A 25,072-nucleotide genomic window follows, 5' to 3' on the forward strand; every position below is an offset into this window, starting at 1 on the left:
CATGCAGTAAGTACTTTCGTACACTCACTAGTGCAAAGACGTCCAAGTTCGGTTTTATAGGACAGACAAATTAACTGGGAGATAATACATTTGTAAACATGCTCCAAATCTGAATTTGCAAAATGCACTGAGATAATATGGTTTACCAGGCTGACTGTAACTAGCTTAAAAATTTACCTCAATAAATGACAAAACGCAAACATGCCTGCTATAACTATCCAAGTTAAATACTCTATAATGCTTCATAAGGTCCATAAAATACATAACAAGGTAATCTACATTAAAGAGACTGCAGCTAAATATTTATAGACCAGAGTAGCTGCTGTAAAGATGCTATTCCATTCTATAATTAAGATCAGAATAGTATTAGAGGAATACTTCTGGAAGGTTTGGCACTGGATGGGTCTGACCATACTTGATGGAAGATGCCAAGGTCTCAGATGATGTGATGAGTGAGAGTCTGGGAAACTCATTAGGAAAAGAGGCAGCCAGGAAAAAGTAGTGGGTGAAGAGGAAGATAAAGACAGCAACCAGCCAGGAGGAGAGGAGCAATGGAAAAGGAAGTCAACTAAGGGGAGAGGTACATGCCAGCCACTGTGGAGAAAGTCAGCCAGCAAAACTGGAATGGGACTTAGGAGACCTTGAAGTTGTGTGTCAACCTGGCTGAAATGTTTCCGTCAAAAAATTTTTTGGCGCTGAAAGTTTTTTTTTTTTTTTTTTTTAAACCATAAACATTTTGGCAGATATTTTTCATTTTGGTCAAAACTTTCCCGGGTTGATGAAAACCCAGAAAATGAAAAATTTTGGGTGATAGTTTGGTTTCTAGAAATGGAACGTTTTTCCTGAAAATAGTTTTTAAAAAAAAACGCATTTTTTTCAGTTTTATGTTTCAGTTTTTCCACAAAAACGATAAAGTTTTTATAGAAAAAAATCCTGTGAAATAGAATTGGCATTTTTTTGACCAGCTCTAGTTTCATAGGAGTGTGGAGCTACCTTTAATTTCTGCCTGAAAGCCTACCCAGAAGTTATCATCACCCTCTTTTAACTACATTGCCAGGTTAATACTATCGCTATTATGGCAGTGCTTTGGGGCACTGCGCTGGGCACTGCTGCACAAACAGGCAGTGAAAAGGTTTCTCAAAGAGCTGACAGTCTAGGTTAAGAAATGCAATAGGTGGATGAGACAAAGGAGTGGATAAGGGATAACTGCAAAACAAGGAAATAGTTGTGTGATAACAGAGGTCTCAGTTTGCTACCTGGATGTGTATTTTTAAAATAAGTTTCATGACTCAGGCTACAAGTAGCACATTGATTTTAAATAAGAACATGAATTATGCAAATATCTGTTAAATTTCTCATATTTGACATTGAACATTTTGCTTTTGTTGCTAGAATGACTTTCATTGTCAATTACACAATTCTGCAATGCAGCAAACACGGCAGGAGAATATTTATTACAATAAATTTCTCTTGAAGTATTGTTACTTTTCTAGTGGCTTTAGGTTAACGCAGGGGTAGGCAACCTATGGCGCGGTGCCGAAGGCGGCACGCTAGCTGATTTTCAGTGACACTCACACCGCCCGGGTCCTGGCCACTGCTCTGGGGGGCTCTGCAATTTAATTTAATTTTAAATGAAGTTTTCTTAAACATTTTAAAACCTTATTTACTTTACATATAACAATAGTTTAGTTATATATTAGAGAGACTTATAGAAAGGGACCTTCTAAAAACATTCAAATGTATGACTGGCACGCGGAACCTTAAATTAGAGCAAATGAATGAAGACTCGGCACAGCACTTTGAAAGGTTGCCAACCCTTGGGTTAATGCATACCTTATTTTTCTGAGGAACAGCATTTTGGGCAAAAATTGTCTTGCTAGTTTCTTCTTAATAATAAAGGCCAACCCTTTGGATTGAATAATTCTGAAATTTTGAACCATAACTCGAGTTTTCTTAAAGTAGAGGTCTGAAATCTGAATGGATAATGTACTATCTAGCCATTATATATCCTGGCAATGTCCAGTACAGCCAGAAGTCAATGCCAGTGATCTTTCATGCACATTGCAGGACCACGACTTCAGAAACCCGGCAGGAAAGCTATCACAAAAGGTATTAAATAACATCTTTATTATAATACTTGGCATTTCAATAGCACATCTCCTCTGAGAAGCTCAGAATATTCTATTACATTAATTACACTTGCAACACCCCTGTGAAGTAGATATTGTCAGGCCCATTTTACAGATAGGTAAACTGAGGCACCGAGTACTGAAATGACTGGGTAGAAAGTCAGTGCTGGAGTTGTAAACAGAACCCAGAAGTTTTGACCTGCACTCTACTGCTCTGACTATTAAAGGACACTTCTAATAATAGCAATGGCAATAATTCAGGAGGATTAATAGCCAGCTGGTGTTAAAGATCTCTGATAGCCTCAGTTATTCCCAACTGACTGTTAACCCGATGGAAATAAACACTCTTTGCTTTGACAACTACTGACAAGGTTCAGATCCAAAAAGAAAAAAAGGCCAAGAAATTCAAAATAATGCTGATATTTTAAGTCATCCTGTTGGTCTAGTTACCATAGATGTTCTGGGAACAGTAAGTGATTTCACATTCGGCACTACAGTAATACCTGAACACAGAGCAGGTTTAGAATTGAGCATAGATCTTAAAATAAATTTCAAGACTGTTACTGATTTGTGTCACTTCACATTTTATTTAAATGTGGCAGTTTGATTAAATGTTGGGGAAATGTAGCTGATTTTTCGTTACTTATTGTAATGTGTGTTCTGATTGGAATGATTGGCAGTTGGATAGATCAGTCTGCTATGTAACACGGATTTAGTGTTTAATATTCAGCTGCTGCATGCTAAGCTAAGCGTCTTTCCAGAGATGCTACAGAACAGCTGAGTTCTTTTCTCTATTGAATTTCTGCAAATACTTTAAACTAGAACAGGAGGACTTGTGGGACCTTAGAGACTAACAAATTTATTTCAGCATAAGCTTTCGTGGGCTACAGCCCACTTCTTTGGATGCTATGTTCCATTCTATGCATCCAAAGTCGTGAGCTGTAGCCCACGAAAGCTTATGCTGAAATAAATTTGTTAGTCTCTAAGGTGCCACAAGTCCTGTTCTTTTTGTGGATACCGACTAACACGGCTGCTACTCTGAAACTTTAAACTAGCAGGTTGTGTACTTTAAACTGAACTGTCCTAGAAGGCAGTTTAATTTCTAGTTCCTCTGTTCCCTCTAGTTCACCTTTGTTGTTTGCTTCAGCTGTTACAAAACTGTTTCCTGCAGAGTGCAAATGTCAAGATCAAACAGAAGCATGGCTCAGGTGGTTGGGCCATGAGTTGAAAACAACTGTCACTAGGATAGTAAGAAGAATGCACGTGTTTGAATGACTATATGTGATAATACCTCTCTCCCTCATTTCCTGCATATTTAAGGATACCTTGCAAAGCATATACAAAAGCAACAGGGCTTAGCAAATTAAGGAACAAATGTCATTTTCCTTGGGAGCAGTGTGTCCCAACGCAATGCTTTTAAGGTAGTAGGAATGGCATAGCAGCCTATTGTCTGGCCAGCTGATGTGTTATGCAACCTGACAGCATGCAGAAATCTTCTGATCTCACCGTACTGATCTCCCTAGCTACATGACTACTGGAGTACTGTGTCCAGTTTTGGGCCCCACACTACAAGAAGGATGTGGAAAAATTGGAAAGAGTCCAGCGGAGGCCAACAAAAATGATTAGTGGGTTGGGACACATGACTTAAGAGATGCTGAGGGAACTGGGATTGTTTAGTCTGCAGAAGAGAAGAGTGAGGGGGTATTTGATAGCTGCTTTCAACTACCTAAAAGGGGGTTCCAAAGAGGATGGATCTAGACTGTTCCCAGTGGTACCAGATGACAGAACAAGGAGCAATGGTCTCAAGTTGCAGTGAGAGAGGTTCACGTTGGATATTAGGAAAAACTTTTTCACTAGGAGGGTGGTGAAGCACTGGAATGGGTTACCTAGGAAGGTGGTGCAATCTCCATCCTTGGAGGTTTTTAAGGTCAGGCTTGACAAAGCCCTGGCTGGGATGATTTAGTTGGGATTGATCCTGCTCTGAGCAGGGGGTTGGACTAAATGACCTCCTGAGGTCCCTTCCAACCCTGATATTCCATGATTCTGACTGTCCCTCAATAATAAGGTAGGCAAAAACTGTCACAGAAAGGTCAAGTGTTTTGCTGGGGTTATGGAGCAAGCAGGAGTCAGGATTAGAACTCTGGAGCCCCTGGATCCAGGTCCTGTAGTCCTGAGTCCATGCAGCCTCTCATAACCCCTGGGTACCATCACTCGGTCAGTCCACAGGAGAATTTACAAAGGATCAAAAGGGTCTGTGAAAACCTCATTTCAGTGATTCTGCCCACATCCTTCCAACATTCAATATGGTATACTGGACACGTGTGGCTTTTTCATACTGTAGTAAAATCAACCCATCTCAGAGGAGGCATAGCAATGGTGAACCTAAATGTCCAAGGAGATGGGGAAACAGATATTTGGAAGAGTAACAGGCTGTACTTAGAAAGGCCAGTCATGCTCATGGAGTTGGGCAGTGAGGAGCATGGCAGTTTTAAACAGATTCTAATGCAGAACATCCTTTAATGTGAAAGAGCTGTGCTCCTAAACGCCCATGGCCCATGCTGAAAGCTGACCTTGGGATGGTCTACATCTGCTATAGGTGGGGCTAGTAGCACTGCCCAATATGTTAAAGCTGCCTGATACCACCCCATTATAAGACTCCGGTTTCAGTTGCTTATAAAAAACTTTGCCAAATGTTAACCATTGGGGCGGAAACTTTAAATGTTGCTTGTCTGCATCAGGCTCAATTTCTTTTGGAAAATTTCAGCCAAAATGGTTTAGCTGTTCTGCGAAGGAGGCTAGGGGGAAAAATACATTTTGTTGAACATTTACTTTGAGAAGCTCTAGTGCCCGCATGCTTTGGAGCAAAGGCTTGAAGTTTGGCAAAAGATGTGCCTTTTGGCATCCCTGGGAAAATCTGCCTAAATTTGGCCCAGTTATAAGCCATTTAAAAACTGCAGCTCACACGTGCTAAGTTGAAATTTGTTTCTGCTTTGCGTATAAATTCCCTGAAGATTGTCTGCGTTGAGAATGCTTCAGCCAGGGGGTGAGCAGGCCTTCCCCTGCAATTCTAGTTCTGGGCTGCTGTGGGCCAGGCACTCAACTTGAGAGCAGGGAGCATGCCTTTCCTTTACTGTCAATGCCCCCTGTCCCCAGACAACATGGAGGAGGAAGCCGCCTGCTTTGAACACAGAAGGAATAAGACACAGACCTGCAAGGGAGGAAGCAGGGGGAGTAGATTGGGACCAGGGGACAAGTAATGAAACAACAGGGACAGGAGTGCAGTCAAAGGATTAAAAGAAGGGAGCCTGACGGGGACACTGAGCAGAGAACGCTGGACAGCGCCCACTGCTCCTCAAAGGCATCAAGAGAGCCAGCAGATGCTGCCCAGAGGAACTCTGTCCGGATACGTGAATGGAGAGAGGATCGGAAACACGCCCCACGGTCACAGGAGTCTTCATAGCCCAACCTCCTCTCTCTGGTTTTATAGATGGCCATTTTAGCTAGGGCCAGGAGGAGGTTGACCAGGAGGTCCCGTGACTTTGTGGGGCCACAGATAGGGAGTGCATAAAGAAGGTGGTGAGGGAAAAAGTGCAGCCAGAAATGTAACAGAATATTCGTGAGGAGCCGGTATAGGGGCTACAACCTGACACCCTCCAAGTAAACTTGCGCCAGAGTCTCCCTCACACTACAGAAGGGGCAGGTGTCTGGTACAGGGATAAACTGCACCAAATACATGCTGTGCGCAAAGCCCCATGAAGGAGCCGCCAGCTGATATCCCCGGCAGGCCTCAGGACCAGGGTGGAGTACAGGCTGGCCCACCGAGGCTTCTCATCCTCTAGAGGTGGCAGGAGGTCCCGCCACTTTGTGTCGGGGCAGGACACGAGGGTGAGGAAGTGAAGGGTGTGGAGCATGAGCGGGTATAGATGCTTCCGTGGCGTGGTCTGGAAGCAGACCGGCTACAAGTTGTGCAGCTGGCTCACAGAGAAGGGACGGGGCGGGGGACGGTTGGGTCCACGGGGCAAGTGCCCGATGAAAAGGTCTGGAGGGCCTGGGGTGGAGGGTGAGCGGGGCATGCCCTTGTGTAGGACCCGGTGGAGGTAGGCTCGAGCAGTGGGCGACAAAGTGGCCCTCACCTCCTGTAGTACGCGCCGGGGAGTACAAGGCCTGGAGAGTCTCATACGCCAAGTGAGCGTCAGGGGATCCAGCTAGTCTCCCCGGTCATAATCCAGGAGGTCTCTGACTCTGGTGAATTCTGCCAGGACCAATCTCTGACACACCGAGGATGACTCCACCACTTGCACATGGAGCTGGGGGTTGTGTAGCAGGGGCTCTGCGAGGAGATCTGCCCCCTCGGTGGCCACCATGGACATGGTCGCTGAGAACAGTTTCCTGGTGCAGAGGAGGTCCCGGTAGAAGACCAGTAGTCCAGAGAGGTCTCGAAGAAGATCTCTCAGATCGAGATAAAAGGACCCGCTGGTCGTATCGGAGCCCTCGAAAGCAGCGCAGGAAGGCATCTGCCAGTACTCTCCATGCCGGACTACCTGCACCATAAAGGAGCTTCTGCAGGCCTGGAGGCAGAAGACATGGACCTGAGTGAATAGGCACTTCAGACTCTGCCCTCCCTCCTCCTCCGGGGGCAGGTGGAAGACCCCTGCAGAGATGCAGTGCAGTCCTGGCCAAAAGAACTCCAGAACCACCCTCTGGAGGTTGGCCAGGAAGCCCGGGGCCGGGACCAGGGTGTTGAGCCAGTACCAGAGCATGGACAGGACTAGTTGATTGAGTGCCCTCCCTTGAAGGGAAAGGCACTGGAGTAGTCCTGTCCATTTCCGGAGCCGCTCCATCACCCTGCCCTGGCAGGGAGAGTTGGGAGTGGGGTGGGGTTGGAGATTGAAACAGAAAACCAAGCGGAAAGAGAGAGAGAGAACAAACCAGTGGGCTGGGATGGCAGACTGGAACTGGGAGTGGCTGGCCAAGGAGACTGGGAATATATCAGTGTATCCCATGGGGAGGAGCCAGTTTGCAGGGGGAGAAATGGTATTGGCTGGGCAAAGACACTGGACAAGAAACTGAGTGGATAACAGCACAGACTGGATGCAGAGCTCAGAAACTGGGACTGGAAGCAAGCAGGGATGGGGAATGTGGTCAGAAGAGGGGATGACTGGAGGCTGGGAAGAGACAGATTGGATGAGGAGCTGGTGAGAAGGGAAAGTCCAAAGGGGTGAGACTGGAATTTACTGGGCAAGGAGACTGGCTTGGGGTGTGAAGCCTGAGGAGTGGAGACTGGGATTGGTTGGGTGAGGGGATGGGGAGCAAGGGATGGGGGAGACAGTAGGACAGGGACAGGTTGGCGAGGACAAAAAGGGCAGAAGAGGAGTCTGTGCCCATTAGATCCACTTCCCCCCCCAACACCTGGAATGGAACCTAGGATTCATAACTCATCATTCCTCTGCTATCAGCAAATATCCATGAACCCCTTTAGTTCTGATCCACAGAGGATGACAGCTACTACTATCAGTTACTCCATTAGTTCAAGGAGCAGAGGTGGTTGGGTTTTTGGTTTTATTTTTGATGGGGATGAGTGTTGTACAGGTCTCAAAAAGGTGTCCTGCATAGAACTGGAGTCTATCCCTGCATCTGTCAGAGTTTCTGTGTGATGCTAGTCAACTCATTTACAACCAAACATTCCACTGGTGACCACTAATTGCACGTTCCTCATTTTCTGGGTGATAAGCCCGAGACGCTACAGTCTGATTTACAGAAGCACTGAGTACTCACAGCTGCAATTGACATCAATGGGAGCTGAGCTTTGAACACAGAAATGCTGTAAAATGCTAAGTACTTTGAAAAATCAGGTCCTAGGCATGAAATTAGGGACCCAAAAATAGTGGATACTTTGGACCTCAATCTCTCTGTGCCTCAGTTCCTCATCTGTAAAATGAGGATAGGACTCTTTAATTAACACTTGTGAAGCACTCAAACAACTGTTATCAGCACCACCGAAAACGGCAAATTAGTAATTCGCTCTTCAGAACAGGTTGAATAGTGTGCAGTAAATAAGGCCTGGGGCCACACATTGTACAATGAGGAGAAAAAAATACAAAAGAGCTGATCTTTGAGTGAGCACAACCCATCCTGTGCTCTGAATGAGGCCGGGGGCCTTTTGAAAAAGTAGTCTGTGGTCACGCAATTGAAGACTGTATCATAATGCATATGCACAAGGGGCTGAATTAACATTGCTCAAGCAACCCTAATTCTGGCATTTCCTAACTTTCCAGTGCTTCATTTTGCAGCCTGAATAATGTTTTTTAAGTAGTTTTTCAGTCTGCAATAAAGAACAGAGCCTGCAGGTTCTAAGAACTACGAATCACACCTTGGGACCAACTTAATTATAAAGGATTCAAGGCAGCAGAACTCAAAACCCCTTTTACCCTGTTAGTATCAGGGAAAAAAAAAAGGTTGGGGAGGGGGAGGAAGGGTAATAACATCAGCTAATCCCTCAATCAAAGTGTTTTCGAGGCAAGGCAAAAGGAACACTGCCTTTAGCATGCAGTTTCTGCAAGGAGCTTTCATCTTTTTCACTAGGAGGGCGGTGAAGCACTGGAATGCGTTACCTGGGGAGGTGGTGGAATCTCCATCCTCAGAGGTTCTTAAGACCCAGCTTGACAAAGCCCTGGCTGGGATGATTTAGTGAGTGTTGGTCCTGCTTTGAGCAGGGGGTGGGACTAGATACCTCCTGAGGTCCCTTCCAACCCTAATCTTCTATGATTGTATCTTGTTCATGCCCCCATCCTGTTCCCATCTTACCCAAGGTCAAACACTGCAGCAGTGTACAGCACAGAAACCACGAACTGTGACCGGTTTGGCAGAGAAACCAGAAATGCTTCCTTTAGATGCATCCTGACAGGCATTTGCTGCAAACCTGTATGTTTCCCTTTAAGGGAGCTGGACTAGTATGGCAGCTCATTCTGAAGTCATCTGTGTGGGTCTCCCTTCGTATATGGCCACAGGTGGAGGGTTACCCAGTAGTCTCATGGTACCTCATGTATAGAGGGCGCTGGGGCACTGCGCAGTTAAGGTCAGGCTGGAGGTGAACCCTGGTGATTTTCAGAGAGGCTGGGCTTGACCTGCTCCACATGGCGCAATCTAAACGGTACCTAGTTCGCATTGAGGACGTCCCGTTTCAAACACGACTATGTTAACGTGCTCTAGGTACCTTTTGGAGTGTACCAGCAAGATCTACAAAGGGCAGCTGGAGCACACCACTTTAGAGCATTCTGCATTTTACATCCCTTCAGCCCAGGCACAGACTGCCAGGACCAGCTTTCACATAGCCCAGCACAACCGACATGGGCTCCAGGACCCAGGTTGCTTACTCAAAAGGTTGCGTTTTTTTCCCTCCCGTTATGCTCCAATTGCCCCCAAAAGTTCACTGTGCTATTAATGGTGGAAGGAAGGATGAATCTAAAATGATGGTGAATTTTTGTTGAACAGGGCTTTGAAAGAAAAACAATAATGGTTCAGAAAAATGTATGTGGGTGGCAGGAAGCAAAAATTTCTACAGTTTCATTAAATTGCACCTTCTCCTTTCGATTTTAGTCTCTAATCCTAACAGAACAACTGAGACAAGAGAGTGTCTATAATACAGCCTACATATCCAAAATAAAACCTTGTCATGAATCATCTTCCCATCTACACAGTTTAGAAAAACTGAAGACCCTTAATGAATACTTAATAGACAACAAATGTTGTGTATACTGCAAATCACATTTTGCTGGGAGTTCTATAGCATGCTTGGCATTGAAAAGAAACTGCATTTAGGGTTGGAACCTAGTTATTTTCTTTCTACAGCAAAACCAAGCATGGATCAGAACTGAAAACCACCACCTTCTTTCAGGGCTTACCTTTAGTAATCCCTTTGAGTGCATCAAGCACAAACGTGATCGATATAAAAAGTGCAATGATTTCTTCTGTTGATCTACAAAAAAAAAGCTCCCATGGATTAATATGGTCAGAGTGACAAAGACTGAATACCCCCCAATACATTAATATACTTGTTATTTTATGAGGCAAGTGCACAGATTTTAGTTAAACACTGATTTGGCTGATAGAACTAACAAGTCTTGAAAACATCTTGCAAATAGAAGTACTAAAACCTGGAATGACCACATGCTGTCCAAAACCCAAACTATACATTCTCAGTTGAGAGTATTCTAGTTTTGTAACACACATTTTGTTTACATGACATTTAGCTTGCTGAAAGCGGGGGTACGAATCTAGAGTGCATCAGCCTGCTGAAGACAAACGGTCCATGCAGACTCTACTGATGCATATTAACAGTTCATTACTGTACTTTGATCTAGTCCTCTTTGAAACAGGACTAGATCAAAGCTCATTAATGAACGGATAATGCACATCAGCAAGGTCCACACCAAAAATCAGTCCATGGCAGTCCATACCTCAGCTTGCTGCAAACTAATTATTCATGTAGACAAGCCCATAGATTTTATAGCAAGTTCACAATTAGGAACTTCTGGAAATATGATTTCTGTTTGCTGAATAATAATCAAAATGGGGCTTCCCTTGAAAAAAAGCAAGAGGTACCTTTTAAAGAGCTTCATTACAAGACTGAAGTTAAAGAGAGAATACAGCACAAGAAAAAAACTGTTCCACAGTCCAATCCAGGCGTAGAAAGCACTAAAATCCAAGCTGTAGTCATCACAGATCCCTCGGATCACTGAAACAAACAGTAAAAACATTCAGTGGTGGATTCATGTTTTTAAGATTTTACAGCTAAACTATTCAGGTTTATAGAGTTTAAGGTCACAAGGGACCATTAGATCACCAAGTCTGACCTGTATGTCACAGGCCATTAAATTTCATCCAGTTACCTGTGTACTGAGCTCAATAACTTGTATTTGGCTTAAGCACTAATTTGTTCAAATGCAATGAGCGGGCAATAGTTTTGATTCTATCTGTCAATTCTATGGACTGTTCCAAATCTAAAGAGAGGTTTAACGCCCACAAGAAAGGAAGGGAAAGAGAGAGAGAGAGAGAGAGGGGTCCTGCATTACATATCTTGACCATTTGGCTGCTGTTGAATTTTCTAGGTACCATGTAACTAAATCTGATACAGCACATCTGAACATTCCACTGGTTCTTGTTAATGAGCAATGGTAGCACAGCATAAGCAGAGGATCGGTCAAAAAAAGTATTAACATAATGTCAGTACCAATATTTAAAGAATGATACGGGGGGGGGGGCTTTTTTGAAGGTAGCCAAGCAGTAAGTCTCTCTCTAGTGGAGAGCTAAGCCACCAAACCACCCCACTGTAATTTGACTTAAGGCCTGGTCTACACTACGCGTTTATATCGATTTTAGCGGAGTTAAACTGATTTAACGCTGCATCCGTCCACACAACAAGGCCCTTTTATATCGATATAAAAGGCTCTTTAAACTGGTTTCTGTACTCCTCCCCGACGAGAGGAGTAGCGCTGAAATCAGTATTACCATATCGGATTAGGGTTAGTGTGGCCGCAAATTGATGGTATTGGCCTCCGGGTGGTATCCCACAGTGCACCACCGTGACTGCTCTGGACAGCAATCTGAACTCAGATGCACTGGCCAGGTAGACAGGAAAAGCCCCGCGAACTTTTGAATTTCATTTGTTTGGCCAGCGTGGAGAGCTCACCAGCACAGGTGACCACGCAGAGCTCATCAGCACAGGTAACAATGCAGTCTCCTGAGAATCGAAAAAGAGCTCCAGCATGGACCGCACGGGAGGTACTGGATCTGATCGCTATATGGGGAGAGGATTCCATGCTAACAGAACTCCGTTCCAAAAGACGAAATGAAAAAACATTTGAAAAAATTTCCAAGGCCATGATGGAGAGAGGCCACACCAGGGACTCAGTACAGTGCCGTGTGAAAGTTAAGGAGCTCAGACAAGCCTACCAGAAAACAAAGAAGCAAACGGAAGGTCCGGGGGCAGGGCCGAAAACATGCCGCTTCTACGCTGAGCTGCATGCAATTCTAGGGGGGTCCGCCACCACCCCCACCCCTGTCCGTGGATTCCGAGGTGGGGGTGGTAATCTCAGCCATGGCTGAGGATTCTGCGGACGGGGAAGATGATGAGAGGAGGAAGAGGAGGACGAGCTTGCAGAGAGCACACAGCACTCCATTCTCCCCAACAGCCAGGAGCTTTTTCTCACCAGACGGAATTACCCTCCCAGCCCCCAAGCCACTAGCCCAGACAATGAAGCCATGGAAGGACCTCTGGTGAGTGTACCTTGTAAATATAAAACATGGTTTAAAAGCAAGTGTTTTTTAATGATTAATTTGCCCTGAGGACTTGGGATGCATTCGCGGCCAGTACAGTTATTGGAAAAGTCTGTTAACATGTCTGGGGATGGAGCGGAAATCCTCCAGGGACATCTCCATGAAGCTCTCCTGGAGGTACTCCAAAAGCCTTTGCAGAAGGTTTCTGGGCAGGGCAGCCTTATTCCGTCCTCCATGGTAGGACACTTGACCACGCCATGCATGTAGCAAGTAATCTGGTATCATTGCATGACAAAGCCTAGCTGCGTATGGTCCCGGTGATTGCTGGCATTCAAGCAACATCTTTCTTTATCTCGCTGTGTTATCCTCAGGAGAGTGATATCGTTCATGGTAACCTGGTTGAAATTCAGGAATTTAATTAAGGGGACGAGATGGCCATTCCTACTGGGCTGTTTGCCTGTTGCTTAAAAGAAATCCTTCCTTGCAGGTAGCCAAGCAGGGGGGAGGGGAGGGAGGGGTATGGCGCTGAGCTTTTTCGCGTTTGGCTAGCAGGGATCTTCCCTGCTACCAGCCACGCGGTTGGGGGAAGGGGTGTTTTAGCAGTGATCTTCCATGATACCAGCCACAAGTGGGGGGGGAGGGGTAAAGCGATCATCCCAGAGAATTGGATGGGGGGGTGGTTTCTGCTGCTGCATGTTAACAGGAAAGAAGCAGCACTGAACGGGATTTGCTTGGTATTTGGGAAAGGAGGGCACTGTGTATATGAAGGCTGCAGAAGCCGAAAGACAATGGCTTACCATGGCCGCATGCAAGCTGAATTCTGCTGCCCGGACCTGCGTCTGTGAGATCTCTAACACCAGAGCCGCAGGCACTCAATATTAAGATGCAAAATGCGACCTTGTAGTGAAATCACATGTGCTATGTAAGGTGAATAGTGTTGTTCACCGTGAAAGAGTATAACCATTGTTCTGTAAAATGTATCTTTTTAAATACTTCTCTCCCTTTTTTCCCTCCCTCATGCAGCTGCAAATTTTTCAAGCCTCCCTACTCCATCCCGAAGGCTATCTCAGATAAGGTGGTGGAAAAAAAAACGCGAGACGAAATGTTCTCGGAAATCATGGAAGTGACCCGCAATGAAAGAGCTCATCTGAATGAGTGGAAGGACGTGGTATCAAATTACAGAAAAGATGCCAGTGAACATGAGGACAGGAGGGACGCAACGAGAGGAGAGAGGACAAACGTGAAGAGGAGAGACGCTCGAGATGAAAGGTGGCAGCAGGAAGATCAGAGGTGTAGGCAGGTATGATCAGCGGTGCTGGGCAACGCTGGGGCTGCTGCGTGATCAAACTGACATCCTCCGACGTCTGGTGGAGCTTCAGGAACAGCAGCAGGATCACAGAGTGCCGCTGCAGCCCCTGTGTAACCACCCTCACCCCTCACCATGTTCCATTATCTTCCTCACCCAGACGTGTAAATGCTGTGGGGGAGGCTCGTGCACCCACCCACTCCACCCCAGTGGACAGCCCAACCAAAAGGCTGTCATTACTTTGAAATTTTTTTAGTGGCCTTTTCCTTCCCTCCTATCCTCCTCCCAAACCCCACCCGGAGCTACCTTGTCAGTTCTCTCCCTCTTTTTATAATGAATTAATAAAGAATACATGATTTTTAAACATAGTGACTTTATTTCCTTAGAAATCAAGCTGTAATCGAAGGGAGAGGGTGTGGTTGGCTTACAGGAATGAGTCAATCAAGGGGGGGGGTTCATCAAGGGGAAACAAAACACAGCAGTCACACCAGTACCCCTGGCCCGTGATGAAACTTATTTTTCAAAGGCTTCTCTGATGCGCACCACTCCTGGTGTGCTCTTCTAATCGCCTGGTGTCTGGCTGCGCGTAATCAGCGGCAGGTGATTTTGCCTCAGCCTCCCACCCTGCCATAAAAGTCCCCCTTACTCTCACAGAGATTGTGGAGCACACAGCAAGCAGTCAATAACAAACGGGACATTGGTTTGGCTGAGGCCTCTGAGCGAGTCAGAATTATGCGCAACATTGCGCCTTTGAACAGCCAAATGCACATTCTAATGAACCATTCTGCACTTGCTCAACCTGTGTTGAAGATACTCCTGACTAGGTTCCAGGCTAGTCCTGTTATGGCTTCATGAGCCATGGCATCAAGGGGTAGGCTGGGTCCCCCAGGATAAAACTACAGGCATTTCAACCATTCCCAACTGTTATTTTCTGGTCTGGAAAGTAATTCCCTGCTGCAGCCCATTTAAACAGAGAGAGTGTCTACAAGACGGGATTATGCCAATTTACATAAACTTTTATAAAAACAGATTGTATAAAGTGAGTGCGCGGCCACACTAAGCATATAATTCAGCGGTGTGCATCATGTCAAGGCTAGCGTTGATTCCGGAGCGTTGCACTGTGGGTAGCTTTCCATAGCTATCCCATAGTTCCGCAGTCTCCCCCCCTTAGAATTCTGGGTTGAGAGCCCAGTGGCTGATGGGGCAAAAATCATTGTCGCGGGTGGTTCTGGGTAAATGTCATCAGTCATTCCTTCCTCCGGGAAAGCAACGGCAGACAATCATTTTGCGCCCTTTTTCCTGGATTGCCCTGGCAGATGCCATAGCACGGCAACCATGGAGCCCGTTCAGCTTTTTTTTTTTTTTTTTTTTTTACAGTCACCGTATGTGTACTGGATGCCGTGACAGAGGCGATACTCCAGCGCTACACAGCAGCATTCATTTGCTTTTGCATGATAGCAGAGACGGTTATCAGTCGTTCTGTACCATCTGCTGCCGGTAAATTGGCAATGAGATGACGGTTATCTGTCCCTCTGTACTGTCTGCTGCTATCATGGGTGCCCCTGGCTGAGATCGGCCGGGGGCGCAAAAGCAAAACTGGGAATGACTCCCCGAGTCAATCCCTCCTTTATGGTTTCTAAAAATAGAGTCAGTCCTGCCTAGAATATGGGGCAAGTGTACTAGAGAACCAGTGTATCAGAGAGCACAGCTGCTCCGTGTCAGATCCTGCAGAAATGATGAGCTACATGCCATTCACGGGGGGTGCCCCTGCAACAACCCCACCCGTTGCTTCCCTCCTCCCCCAACCTTCCTGGGCTACCGTGGCAGTGTCCCCCCCATTTGTGTCATGAAGTTATAAAGAATGCAGGAATAAAAACAGTGACTTGTTAGTGAGATAAAATGAGGGGGAGGCAGCCTCCCGGGGCTATGACAGTCCAGGCAGGACATTAAGCGGTGCAGGGGAGAGGAGCCAGCATCCCACTGCTATGATAGTCCAGGCAGTACAGAATCTTTTCTTTACACATGAAAAGGAGGGGGCTGATGAAGCTCAGCCCCCAGTTGCTATGATGAAGACGGTTACCAGCCGTTCTGTCCATCTACTGGAGTGACCAGGGAATCATTCCTATTTTTACCCAGGCACCCCCCGGCAGCCCTCACCTCAGGCCAGCCAGGAGCAGCAGTTATCAAGCATTGAGCACTCATGGTGATAACGGACCGTTACAGTCCTACTGCACCATCTGCCACCTGGGAGGGAGAGGAGCGGATACTGCGCTTCACTGCTGCAGCATCGCGTCTACCAGCAGCATTCAGTAGACATAGGGTGACATTGAAAGAAGTCAAGAAACGATTTCTTTCCCCTTTCTTTCACGTGGGGGGGGGGGAGTAAATTGAGGAGCTATTCCCTGAACCACGCCGGACAATGTGTTTGAACCCTACAGGCATTGGGAGCTCAGCCAAGAATGCAAATACTTTTCGGAGACTGCTGTGGACTGTGGGATAGCTGGAGTCCTCAGTACCCCCTCCCTCCATGAGCGTCCATTTGAGTCTCTGGCTTCCCGTTACGCTTGTCACGCAGCACTGTGTAGCCTGGAGATTTTTTTTTCAAACGCTTTGGCATTTCGTCTTCTGTAACGGAGCTTTGATAGAACAGATTTGTTTCCCCATACAGCGATCAGATCCAGTATCTCCTGTACGGTCCATGCTGGAGCTCTTTTTTTGGATTTGGGACTGCATTGCCACCCGTGCTGATCAGAGCTCCACGCTGGGCAAACAGGAAATGAAAATCAAAATTTCGCGGGGCTTTTCCTGTTTACCTGGCCACAGCATCCGAGTTCAGATTGCTGTCCAGAGCGGTCACAGTGGTGCACTGTGGGATACCGCCCGGAGGCCAATACCGTCGATTTGCGGCCACACTAACCCTAATCCGATATGGTAATACCGATTTTAGCGCTACTCCTCTCGTTGGGAGGAGTACAGAAACCGATTTAAAGAGCCCTTTATATCGATATAAAGGGCCTCGTAGTGTGGACGGGTACAGCGTTAAATCGGTTTAACGCTGCTAAAATTGGTTTAACGCGTAGTGTAGACCAGGCCACAGAGTAATGTTTCCTGAAGACGCAAGCGTCTTGAACTCTTCCTGGCTATCCACGTGGATGTTGGTGAAATGTCCCTTGTGATCCACCAGTGCTTGCAGCACCATGGAAAAAGTACCTCCTTGCGGTTATGTACTGGGTGCCCTGGCTTACGCATGCGAAAGTTTTGTTGCCACTGGCGAATCATCCCAAACCTGCAAAACTATGCGGTCCCACCAGTCTGTGCTTGTTTCCCGGGCCCAAAATCGGCATTCAATGGCTAGAACCTATCCCTATTACCAGCAGGATCTCCAAAGCGCAGGGGCCCCGCGGTTTGAGAGAATTCTGTGTCCATGTCCTCATCACTCTCGTTCGCCACTTCTGTCGTAGCCCCGCCTCCTCCTGGCTTTGCAGGTCCTGGTTTCAGCATAGACTGCACGAAAATGGGCGAGGTGTTTACAACGTCCACAATTGCGGTCTTGATCTGAGCAGGGTCCATGCTTGCTGTGCTATGGCATTTGCACAGTTCACCCAGGAAAAAAGGTGCGAAACGGTTGTCTGCTGCTTTCATGGAGGGAGGGATGAGGCTGTACCCAGAACCACCCGCGACAATGTTTTTTGCCCCATCAGGCACTGAGATCTCAACCCAGAATTCCAAGGGGTGGGGGAGACTGCGGGAACTATGGGATAGCTCCGGGATACCTACCCACAGTGCAACACTCCGGAAATCGACACTAGCCTCAGTACATGGACTCACACCGCCGAATTAATGTGCTTAGTGTGGCCGCGTGCACTCGACTTTATACAATCTGTTTTACAAAACCGGTTTATGTAAAATCGGAATAATCCCGTAGTTAGACATACCCTTATCGGACCTATAATGCAAATACTGGTGGATCCAACTTACCCCAGTACCTTCAGCTAAAAAAAGGGCTACTGTCACTGGTTACTCATTACTGAAAATCTACTCATCACACTTCATCAGGGCTATATATTCAGGATGCATATTGCAGTACCTGATCCTCAATGCATACAAATATTTATTGCTAAGTGAGAACAAAAAACATCCCATGGACATTCAATTTTATTCTCATTAAAAAAACCCGTATTTATTTTTTTAATTTAAAATTATTCTATTAGAAATCTCAATGAAACAACACTCCCTAGATCCCTTTTGCAGGGCTGAAAGCAGGTCTGTAACATTTAGCTTTGTGTAGCTGCACACCTTCGATAGATTTAGTTAGCACAGCTCTAAGGAAGGCAAGGCTCTCAGAGAATGCCATCTCACTGATTCTGAGTGCAGTATGTTCTCCTCCATCCGCAATATGCTTTGGTAAACTTACCATTGATGTACAAGGCTAAAGGAGCTGTGGTTAAGAGTACAACTAGTGGCTGCCCTGAAAACAGAGCATAAAGAAGTCCACCGATACACTGGCCAACAATTGTCTTCTGCACATCTAAAAACAACGACAAAGTGTATTTTTTAAGCCCACATATTTACAAATGCACTTCCTACTAAGGGTCTGGCTACACTGCAATTGGCTCTGGCAGGGCCCTGGACCCCACGAGGAGGGTAGATCCCAGAGTTCAGGCTCCAGCCCAAGCCTGAAGGTCCAAACCACAATTAAACAGCCCCTAAGCCTGAGCCCCGTGAGCCCAAATCAGCGTACACATGCCCTTAGTGACAGGGGCGGCTCTATGTATTTTGCCGCCCCAAACATGGTAGTCAGGTGGCTTTCGGTGGCATGCCTACAGGAGGCCTGCCGGTAACACGGATTCGGAGGCATGCCTGTGGGAGGTCCGCCGGTCCCGTGCCTTTGGTGTACCCGCCGCCGAACTCCCACCGAAGCTGCGAGACCAGCGGACCTCCCGCAGGCATGCCACCGAAGGCAGGCTGACTTGCTGCCCCAGGCATGCACTTGGTGCACTGGTGCCTGGAGCTGCCCCTGTTTAGTGATCAGCAAGATGATTATTGCGCTAATGTGAGCCACCCAAGTCGTGAATGCTAGGCACTAACAGCACATACTAAGAGCAAGACTATTCAAACAGGGATCTACCCACAGACAGCAGTTAATACATAAAGGGTATAATCATTACTAGGGAATTCAGATCGATGGAACATAATGTAAGTTTGGTTAACAGTCTAAAGGGAGACTTGGGATCCCAGGCAATTGCCCTTTCACGTGCAGAACAGAGGGATTTTTTTTAAATCAGTGGGTCTCAAACTTATTTGATTGTACCTCCCTTCTTTGTGTCTGTAATCATTTGCGCCCCCCTTATACACCCGCCCCCCCATTGCCGGACAAGCGAGCCGAGAGCGATGGCTCGCGGCTGGGAGCACAGCTCGGAAGGCAGTGCCACACCAGCAGCAGTACAGAAGTAAGGGTAGCAATGTGAAAAGTGACATTTGTCAATATAACTTTTCAGCAGACAGCGGACTTAGTGCCCCATTGCCAACCTCACTGCTGCCACCCTGGGGCTGACAGCTGGAGACCTGCCACTGCCTCCTGGGGGAAGAGAACCCAAACCCAGGTAGTGGGGTTCCAGCTGTCAGCAAGGCAACAGGGCTCCAGTTGTCCCCTTTATCCCTTCCCCCGCCTCCCCGATGTGTATGGTCCTTCTGCATGAGCCCCAGCCTCCTGGGGCTGACAGTCTGAGCTGCCCGGGGCTGACAGCTGGAGCACTTAAGAAAAAACCACCACCACAGAAAAACAAACCAAAAAAAAAAAAACCAAATCCATGTGCAGCTTGCACTTTCCTTGACACATTCTTGCACCTTCCTTGGGAGGCACACCTCATAGTTTGAGAACAACTCTTTTAAAGTGAAACAAGGAGCAATTTTTCATACATAAGAAGCAGACAAAACAGGGCTGAATTCTCATCTACACTAAGCTACTGCTGAATTACAAGCACAGTGTCAAGGGGCCTCAGTGCAAAGATGAATCAGGCCTAAGGTGGGGATTGGTTGGGTGATACTAGAAGAGTAAGCAAATGTCTTCCACCAGGTTAGTTATTTGTATTATAATAGCCACCCCAAGTCCCAGTCAGGAGCAGGGCCCCATTGCGTTAGGTGTTGTACAAACACACAGCAAGTGTGGACTTACAACGCTGTGCACAGGATTACCTTTAGTGTCATTGCAACATGGGTAGCACAGAACAGAATGATTAGGTCTGTAGTTGTATATGCACCCAGGGATACCAGAAAAGTTTGTATATAGATACAGATTCGTTTTTCTAATCTATTAAGAGAAATAAGGTCAGAGCACAACTGTCCATATTGTTATTGGAAAAGAAGTCGTTACCGACGTCTCCTCCACCAGACCTTGCTTATTTCATTATTTCCTCCAAACTGACAAAGCAATCCCGATTTACAGACAGAAAGAGGATTTTAAACCAAAAAAAAGAGTGGTAAGCTCACCAATAACTCCTCTTGTGTTTTCATCATTTAGGGAACCAAATGCAATGGATGGCAGAAGGCAGGCAAAATATAAAAAGATCATCGTTGTGATGTATTTTCCTATGGCCTTGTTATTCCCAATAATCCCTGAAACAAACCAAAACCAGCAGTATTAATAATCAACCGCACAGTTGATTCTATGGCATTAAAACATCACTCAAAGACAGTCACGCAGATCTTTAGTTACTGGTGACAATATTTTAATTACTAAAACAAAAAACTAGATACGTAGTCTGCATCTATTTAAAAGATACAATTCCTGATGGTGTTTATGCCCAGTTATAGTACAAACGCAAGCTATGGAAGATAACCGATAAGTAGTCAACATAGGTATGAAAATGTTCAGTGTTTCAACCTGAAAATCTACCTTCATTACAGAAAATTCCGTTTCTGTTGAGGTGAGCTTTTATTTATTTATAGTTTGTTACTTACAAACTATATTTGATTTTTCATTCTGTTCTCATTTAGAAATTATTTACAGATACTTCTTTGGGACCAAGGAAGTGACTTAAGTGAAGGAACCTGAACCAGTTGGAATAAACTAACTACCAAACCTCAAGCCAAAGGTTTATTTGGAGGCTTGAATTTTTTTTTAAAAAAGGTAAGTTATTTTTCATTTTAGTGCACCTCTGCACTCCCATCTGGGACTTGTATTAATTTAGATGAAATATATGGCCCAAAGATATTAACATAAATCCAATCACTATCCAACATTAAAAAGCGTTAAACACGGTTTGGTATAGAGGCCCCCTCAGCCTGCTTAGTACCTAAGCCAACGCACCATTAAAAATCCGTTTAACCTTTTGTTAAAAAAAAATAAAATAAAAAATAAAATAAGAGAAACCAGTTAAATGTAAATTGAGTATGACGACTTTTTATTTTACCAATACCCCTTTCCCTGGAGAGAGTCTTTACAGGGGAAAATCCCTTAGGTGGTTTTAAAGATGGTAATAACTGTCCTGGTGGGGAAAAGAGAAGATGTTAGTTGAGATGGGCTGGAGCTGCTGTTGTACATGCTATTGTTAAAGTCCAACCCTGTTTTATCTCTGCTGGTGTTCGGGATTCATCTGGAACTGGTAGGGTTGAATCCATCTCTCTGGCTTGGTCTAGTCAGGACATCTCTCAGAATCAGGATGATGAAGGTCCAGGGTTCCCAGGAAATGGTGGGGTTGGCAGCCATGATGGTGAAGCCTGCTTCAGTAGCCTCTGTCTGTTCTTCTTTACATCGTTCTCCAAAAAATGTCTTTCAGGACCCAAAAAGAGAGTGATGGGCGGAATACCCCATCTCATTATTTTGTCCTCCCATTAGGACCAATATCTGACATACCCATTTGGGTTCATTAATTTCTGGTTCCACGGCTTCTTGTTTTACCAAACATGATCTTAACACAGTCCTTGAAATATATCACCATTGCCTTTTTGTTTGGACTAATTTTGTCTCTGTCTGGTTTTCTTGCATTTGTTGACAACATTCAATATTGAAAACAATTTGACCTATTTTTCCATCAACATTTGTTGTTATAGGTTATTGTAACATTGTCAACTTTCACATTTTTTTTTTTTTTTTTTTACACTGTTGAGCTTACAATTAGGGCAACTTTATCAAAACAGACCAAAATCGGAAGTGCCAAAATGCCACCCGATTGGCTGCTCTAGCAGACAGACGTTCTAGCATCATCAGAAACAAAAAATACTGGAAATCTCGAGAAAACATGTTTTTGTTAGACTTGCAGCCTAATTTTCCAAACCCAAGAAGTTTGGACAGCTTGGATGAGGATCAAAGCAGCAGCCACATGTTAGGCGTTCTTAACTAAAAATCAAGCACATGAACATTTTGTGATTTGTCCTTTGTTAGTTTCAACATGCTAATCAATTGTCTTCTCAGCTCACAGTGCCTTTGACAGGAAAAACAACCACCAGGAACTACACTGTCTCAGACAGAAATCTGATAATGTTATAGGCTTGAATAATTAACACACAGGGGAAAAAACACAGTTTATTTGATTTGATAATTTTACACAAACAAGTGATACAATACAAGAATGCCTATGTTAAGGTTATACACAGTGTTGCTTTTGCTGTGTTGGTCCCAAGATAGTAAAGAGACGAGGTGGATGGACGTAATCTCTTATATTGGACCAACTGAATGAACTCTCACAAAAAAAGATAAGACAAAAACACTATCACTTGTGGGCAAACATTTTTCATAAAGCAATCACTTGGTATCTGACCTCTCAGTCCTTGTCCTGAAAGGAAACCTTCAGAAGAAAAAGCCTGGGAGTTTAAATTCATAACTTTCTAGACACTAAAAGTCATGGTCTTAAGAATAAATACACAATTTTTGGCTTATTACAACAATCAATAACCAGCTAACCCACGCTTCTTTGTCTTATGACTGCAGGGGTGTTAATGGGTCACTTCACCTTGAATGGTCCCTTAGATTAGAATGTGTGTTAACTACTTACGCCAGACAATCTGCTCCACCTTGTATCTAGCTGTGTCATTCTGTATACCTGTCCCAGGCCTGAAGAAGAGCTCAGAAGCTTGTCTCTCTCATGAACAGCTGTTGGTCCAATAAAAGATATTACCTCACCCACCTTGTGTCTCAAGGGCATGTCTATACTACAGCCTCTGTCGGCAAAATTTTCATCCCTCAGAGGTGTGAATATTCTACCTCCAAACAACAAATTACAGCAACGTAAGAGCTCCTGCGCACAGCGCTATGTCGGTGGGAGAGCTTGTCCTGTCGGCATAGAGGGTCTTCAGTTGTACATATAGACATGGCCTAATGTCCTGGAACCCATACAGCTACAGCAACACTGCAGATTCATTGACCTGCTGTTTTTTTCTGGACGTACAAATAAACCATGTGTAAAATTAGGATTTTTAAGTTCAAATTTTTATCACAATGACATTTTTCTTTTACGTCAATGTCTGATGAGAGATCTAACAGGTTTATTTGCAGCCCAGAAACTGACCCAGACCACTTCATCTGAAAAAAATGCAGGATGCATCATGACAGTATCTCATTTGGAACAGCCTAATAAAACTAGTGGAAAAACAAGCCACCTTCCTCCGACTGGGTAGTGTACATTTGCAGCACAATCAACTTGCAGTCCAGCTGTGAGATTTGAGTGCTTGACTGTTAGAGAAGCTGTGACTTAAAATGAAGACACAGCTACAATTGAAACTGCCAGCGACAATGCTTATTTGTATGACAGCTCTATATTTTGTGCTCTTTCATTTCCACACATTAAATTATCTGTGTTCAGGTTAAAAAAAATCGCTATCTGACATTAAAAGAAACCATACAGCATCTTCTGGAAAATGCACAGATTAGCATATTGTTGGCCTCAAATTACTTTAATATTCATGTTTAGAACATAATTCATAAAAAGGCTCAGAGGCTGACACACTTAGACCTATTAATTTTACATTTATTGGATAAACTTGAGAGATTCTAGGAGATGTGTGAGCATAGCTACTAGTAAGCAAGCGTTCCTTTCCCATTGTATTAGCTATCGAATAAAATCAGCTGAAAAGTTCAATTACATTGATGTGCTTCATAGACAAAGCCACATCTTTTAAACCCAAGGCAAACAAAGTATCAGTCATGAGTCATGTTTAAATTAGGAAATTACTTGGCAGATGATATCATTGAGTCATCCCTAAAGAAGGGCAACACATACACACTTCATGCTGCAATGCCACGTTAGAGAGATTTTTGAACTGTATTATGAATTGTTAGGTTAGATCTGGCTTTCTGATCTACCTTTCAGATCCATCCCAATTTCACTATAATTTGCAGGAAGAGCGAAAGCAAGAAGTGAAAGGAAGACGTGAGTCTGCTCTGTATTCTTGAAGAGCACAGATGGCCAGAATGAACAATTTTTTTCCCTTAAAGGAAGACTGCTTATGAGCACACGTTCTTTAGGCTGGAGCGCTCTATATTCAATGGATTCTTTCTTGGGCAAAGGGAAAATACACTCAGGTTCAGGAAACGGAATTTGAGAAAATAAACAGAATGCTCAGGGGGATTCTACCAACTTAGCATCTTGTATTTCTTTTGGCTGTTAATTATTTCCTGCAGACTTCTGTCCACTTAGCAGGATGTATATTCACACACATCCATATTATTTTAATAGGTTTCACTTTCAACAAGAGGGGCCCAAGCTATGCATGGAAATGCCGAGAGTCCGTACAATTTGGCACTTGAACATGGCCAGAGATGGGGCTTTAGGAAGCCAAAACCCATCAAGCACTTAAAGCAAGAGAGCAAAACAGACAGCTCAGGAGAGTGGCCACCTATTTAAGTGCACGTGAGTATTTACCAATGGGGAGCTGCAGGCTCAAACTGCACTTGCAGGCTTAGGTGATGCACTGGTCAGTTAAGGTACGTTGCATGTTTGCAAAACGCCCTTTTCCAACAAGTCAGATTAACTATAGCACTTAAAGCTTTTTACCTTGAAAAGTTCTTTATAAATATCTTGACCCTGGTGAGTATTACGGTACCTCACTATAGCCCTGATCCCGCAAAACACAATCACATGCATCATGCGGCTCACCTCTGCAGTCCTTCAGTAGGACTGTTCACTTGAGCAAAGTTACATGCATGCTTAAGTGTTGTGCAGGATCAAGGCCTCCAAGGGCAATCCTACTGATTTCAACAAAACTTGCATGGTGAGGTCAAAACATAAGACGGTCAGACCAATGGTCCATCTAGCCAAGTATCCTGTCTTCTGACATTAGCCAAGGTCAGGTGCTTCAGAGGGAATGAACAGAACAGGGAATCAACAAGTGATCCATCCCCTATTGCCCATTCCCAGGTCCTACT

General features: G+C 45.0%; 1 protein-coding gene across 5 annotated transcripts in view; it reads right to left on the bottom strand.

The window, feature by feature from the left end:
* SLC4A11 (solute carrier family 4 member 11) overlaps positions 1-25,072 on the bottom strand; it is a 189,422-nt gene that overhangs the window by 44,848 nt on the left and 119,502 nt on the right. For all 5 annotated transcript variants that reach the window (XM_032803059.2, XM_032803061.2, XM_075066672.1 and 2 more), the window contains exons 10-13: positions 20,200-20,325; positions 18,125-18,238; positions 10,731-10,863; positions 10,031-10,104 (exon numbers count right to left, since the gene is read on the bottom strand). In XM_032803059.2, the coding sequence (XP_032658950.1) occupies positions 10,031-10,104; positions 10,731-10,863; positions 18,125-18,238; positions 20,200-20,325 (447 nt within the window). The remainder of the gene's footprint in view (positions 1-10,030; positions 10,105-10,730; positions 10,864-18,124; positions 18,239-20,199; positions 20,326-25,072) is intronic.

This window comes from Chelonoidis abingdonii, chromosome 5, assembly GCF_003597395.2.
Source record: "Chelonoidis abingdonii isolate Lonesome George chromosome 5, CheloAbing_2.0, whole genome shotgun sequence".
In the NCBI taxonomy this organism is placed as follows: Eukaryota; Metazoa; Chordata; order Testudines; family Testudinidae; genus Chelonoidis; species Chelonoidis abingdonii.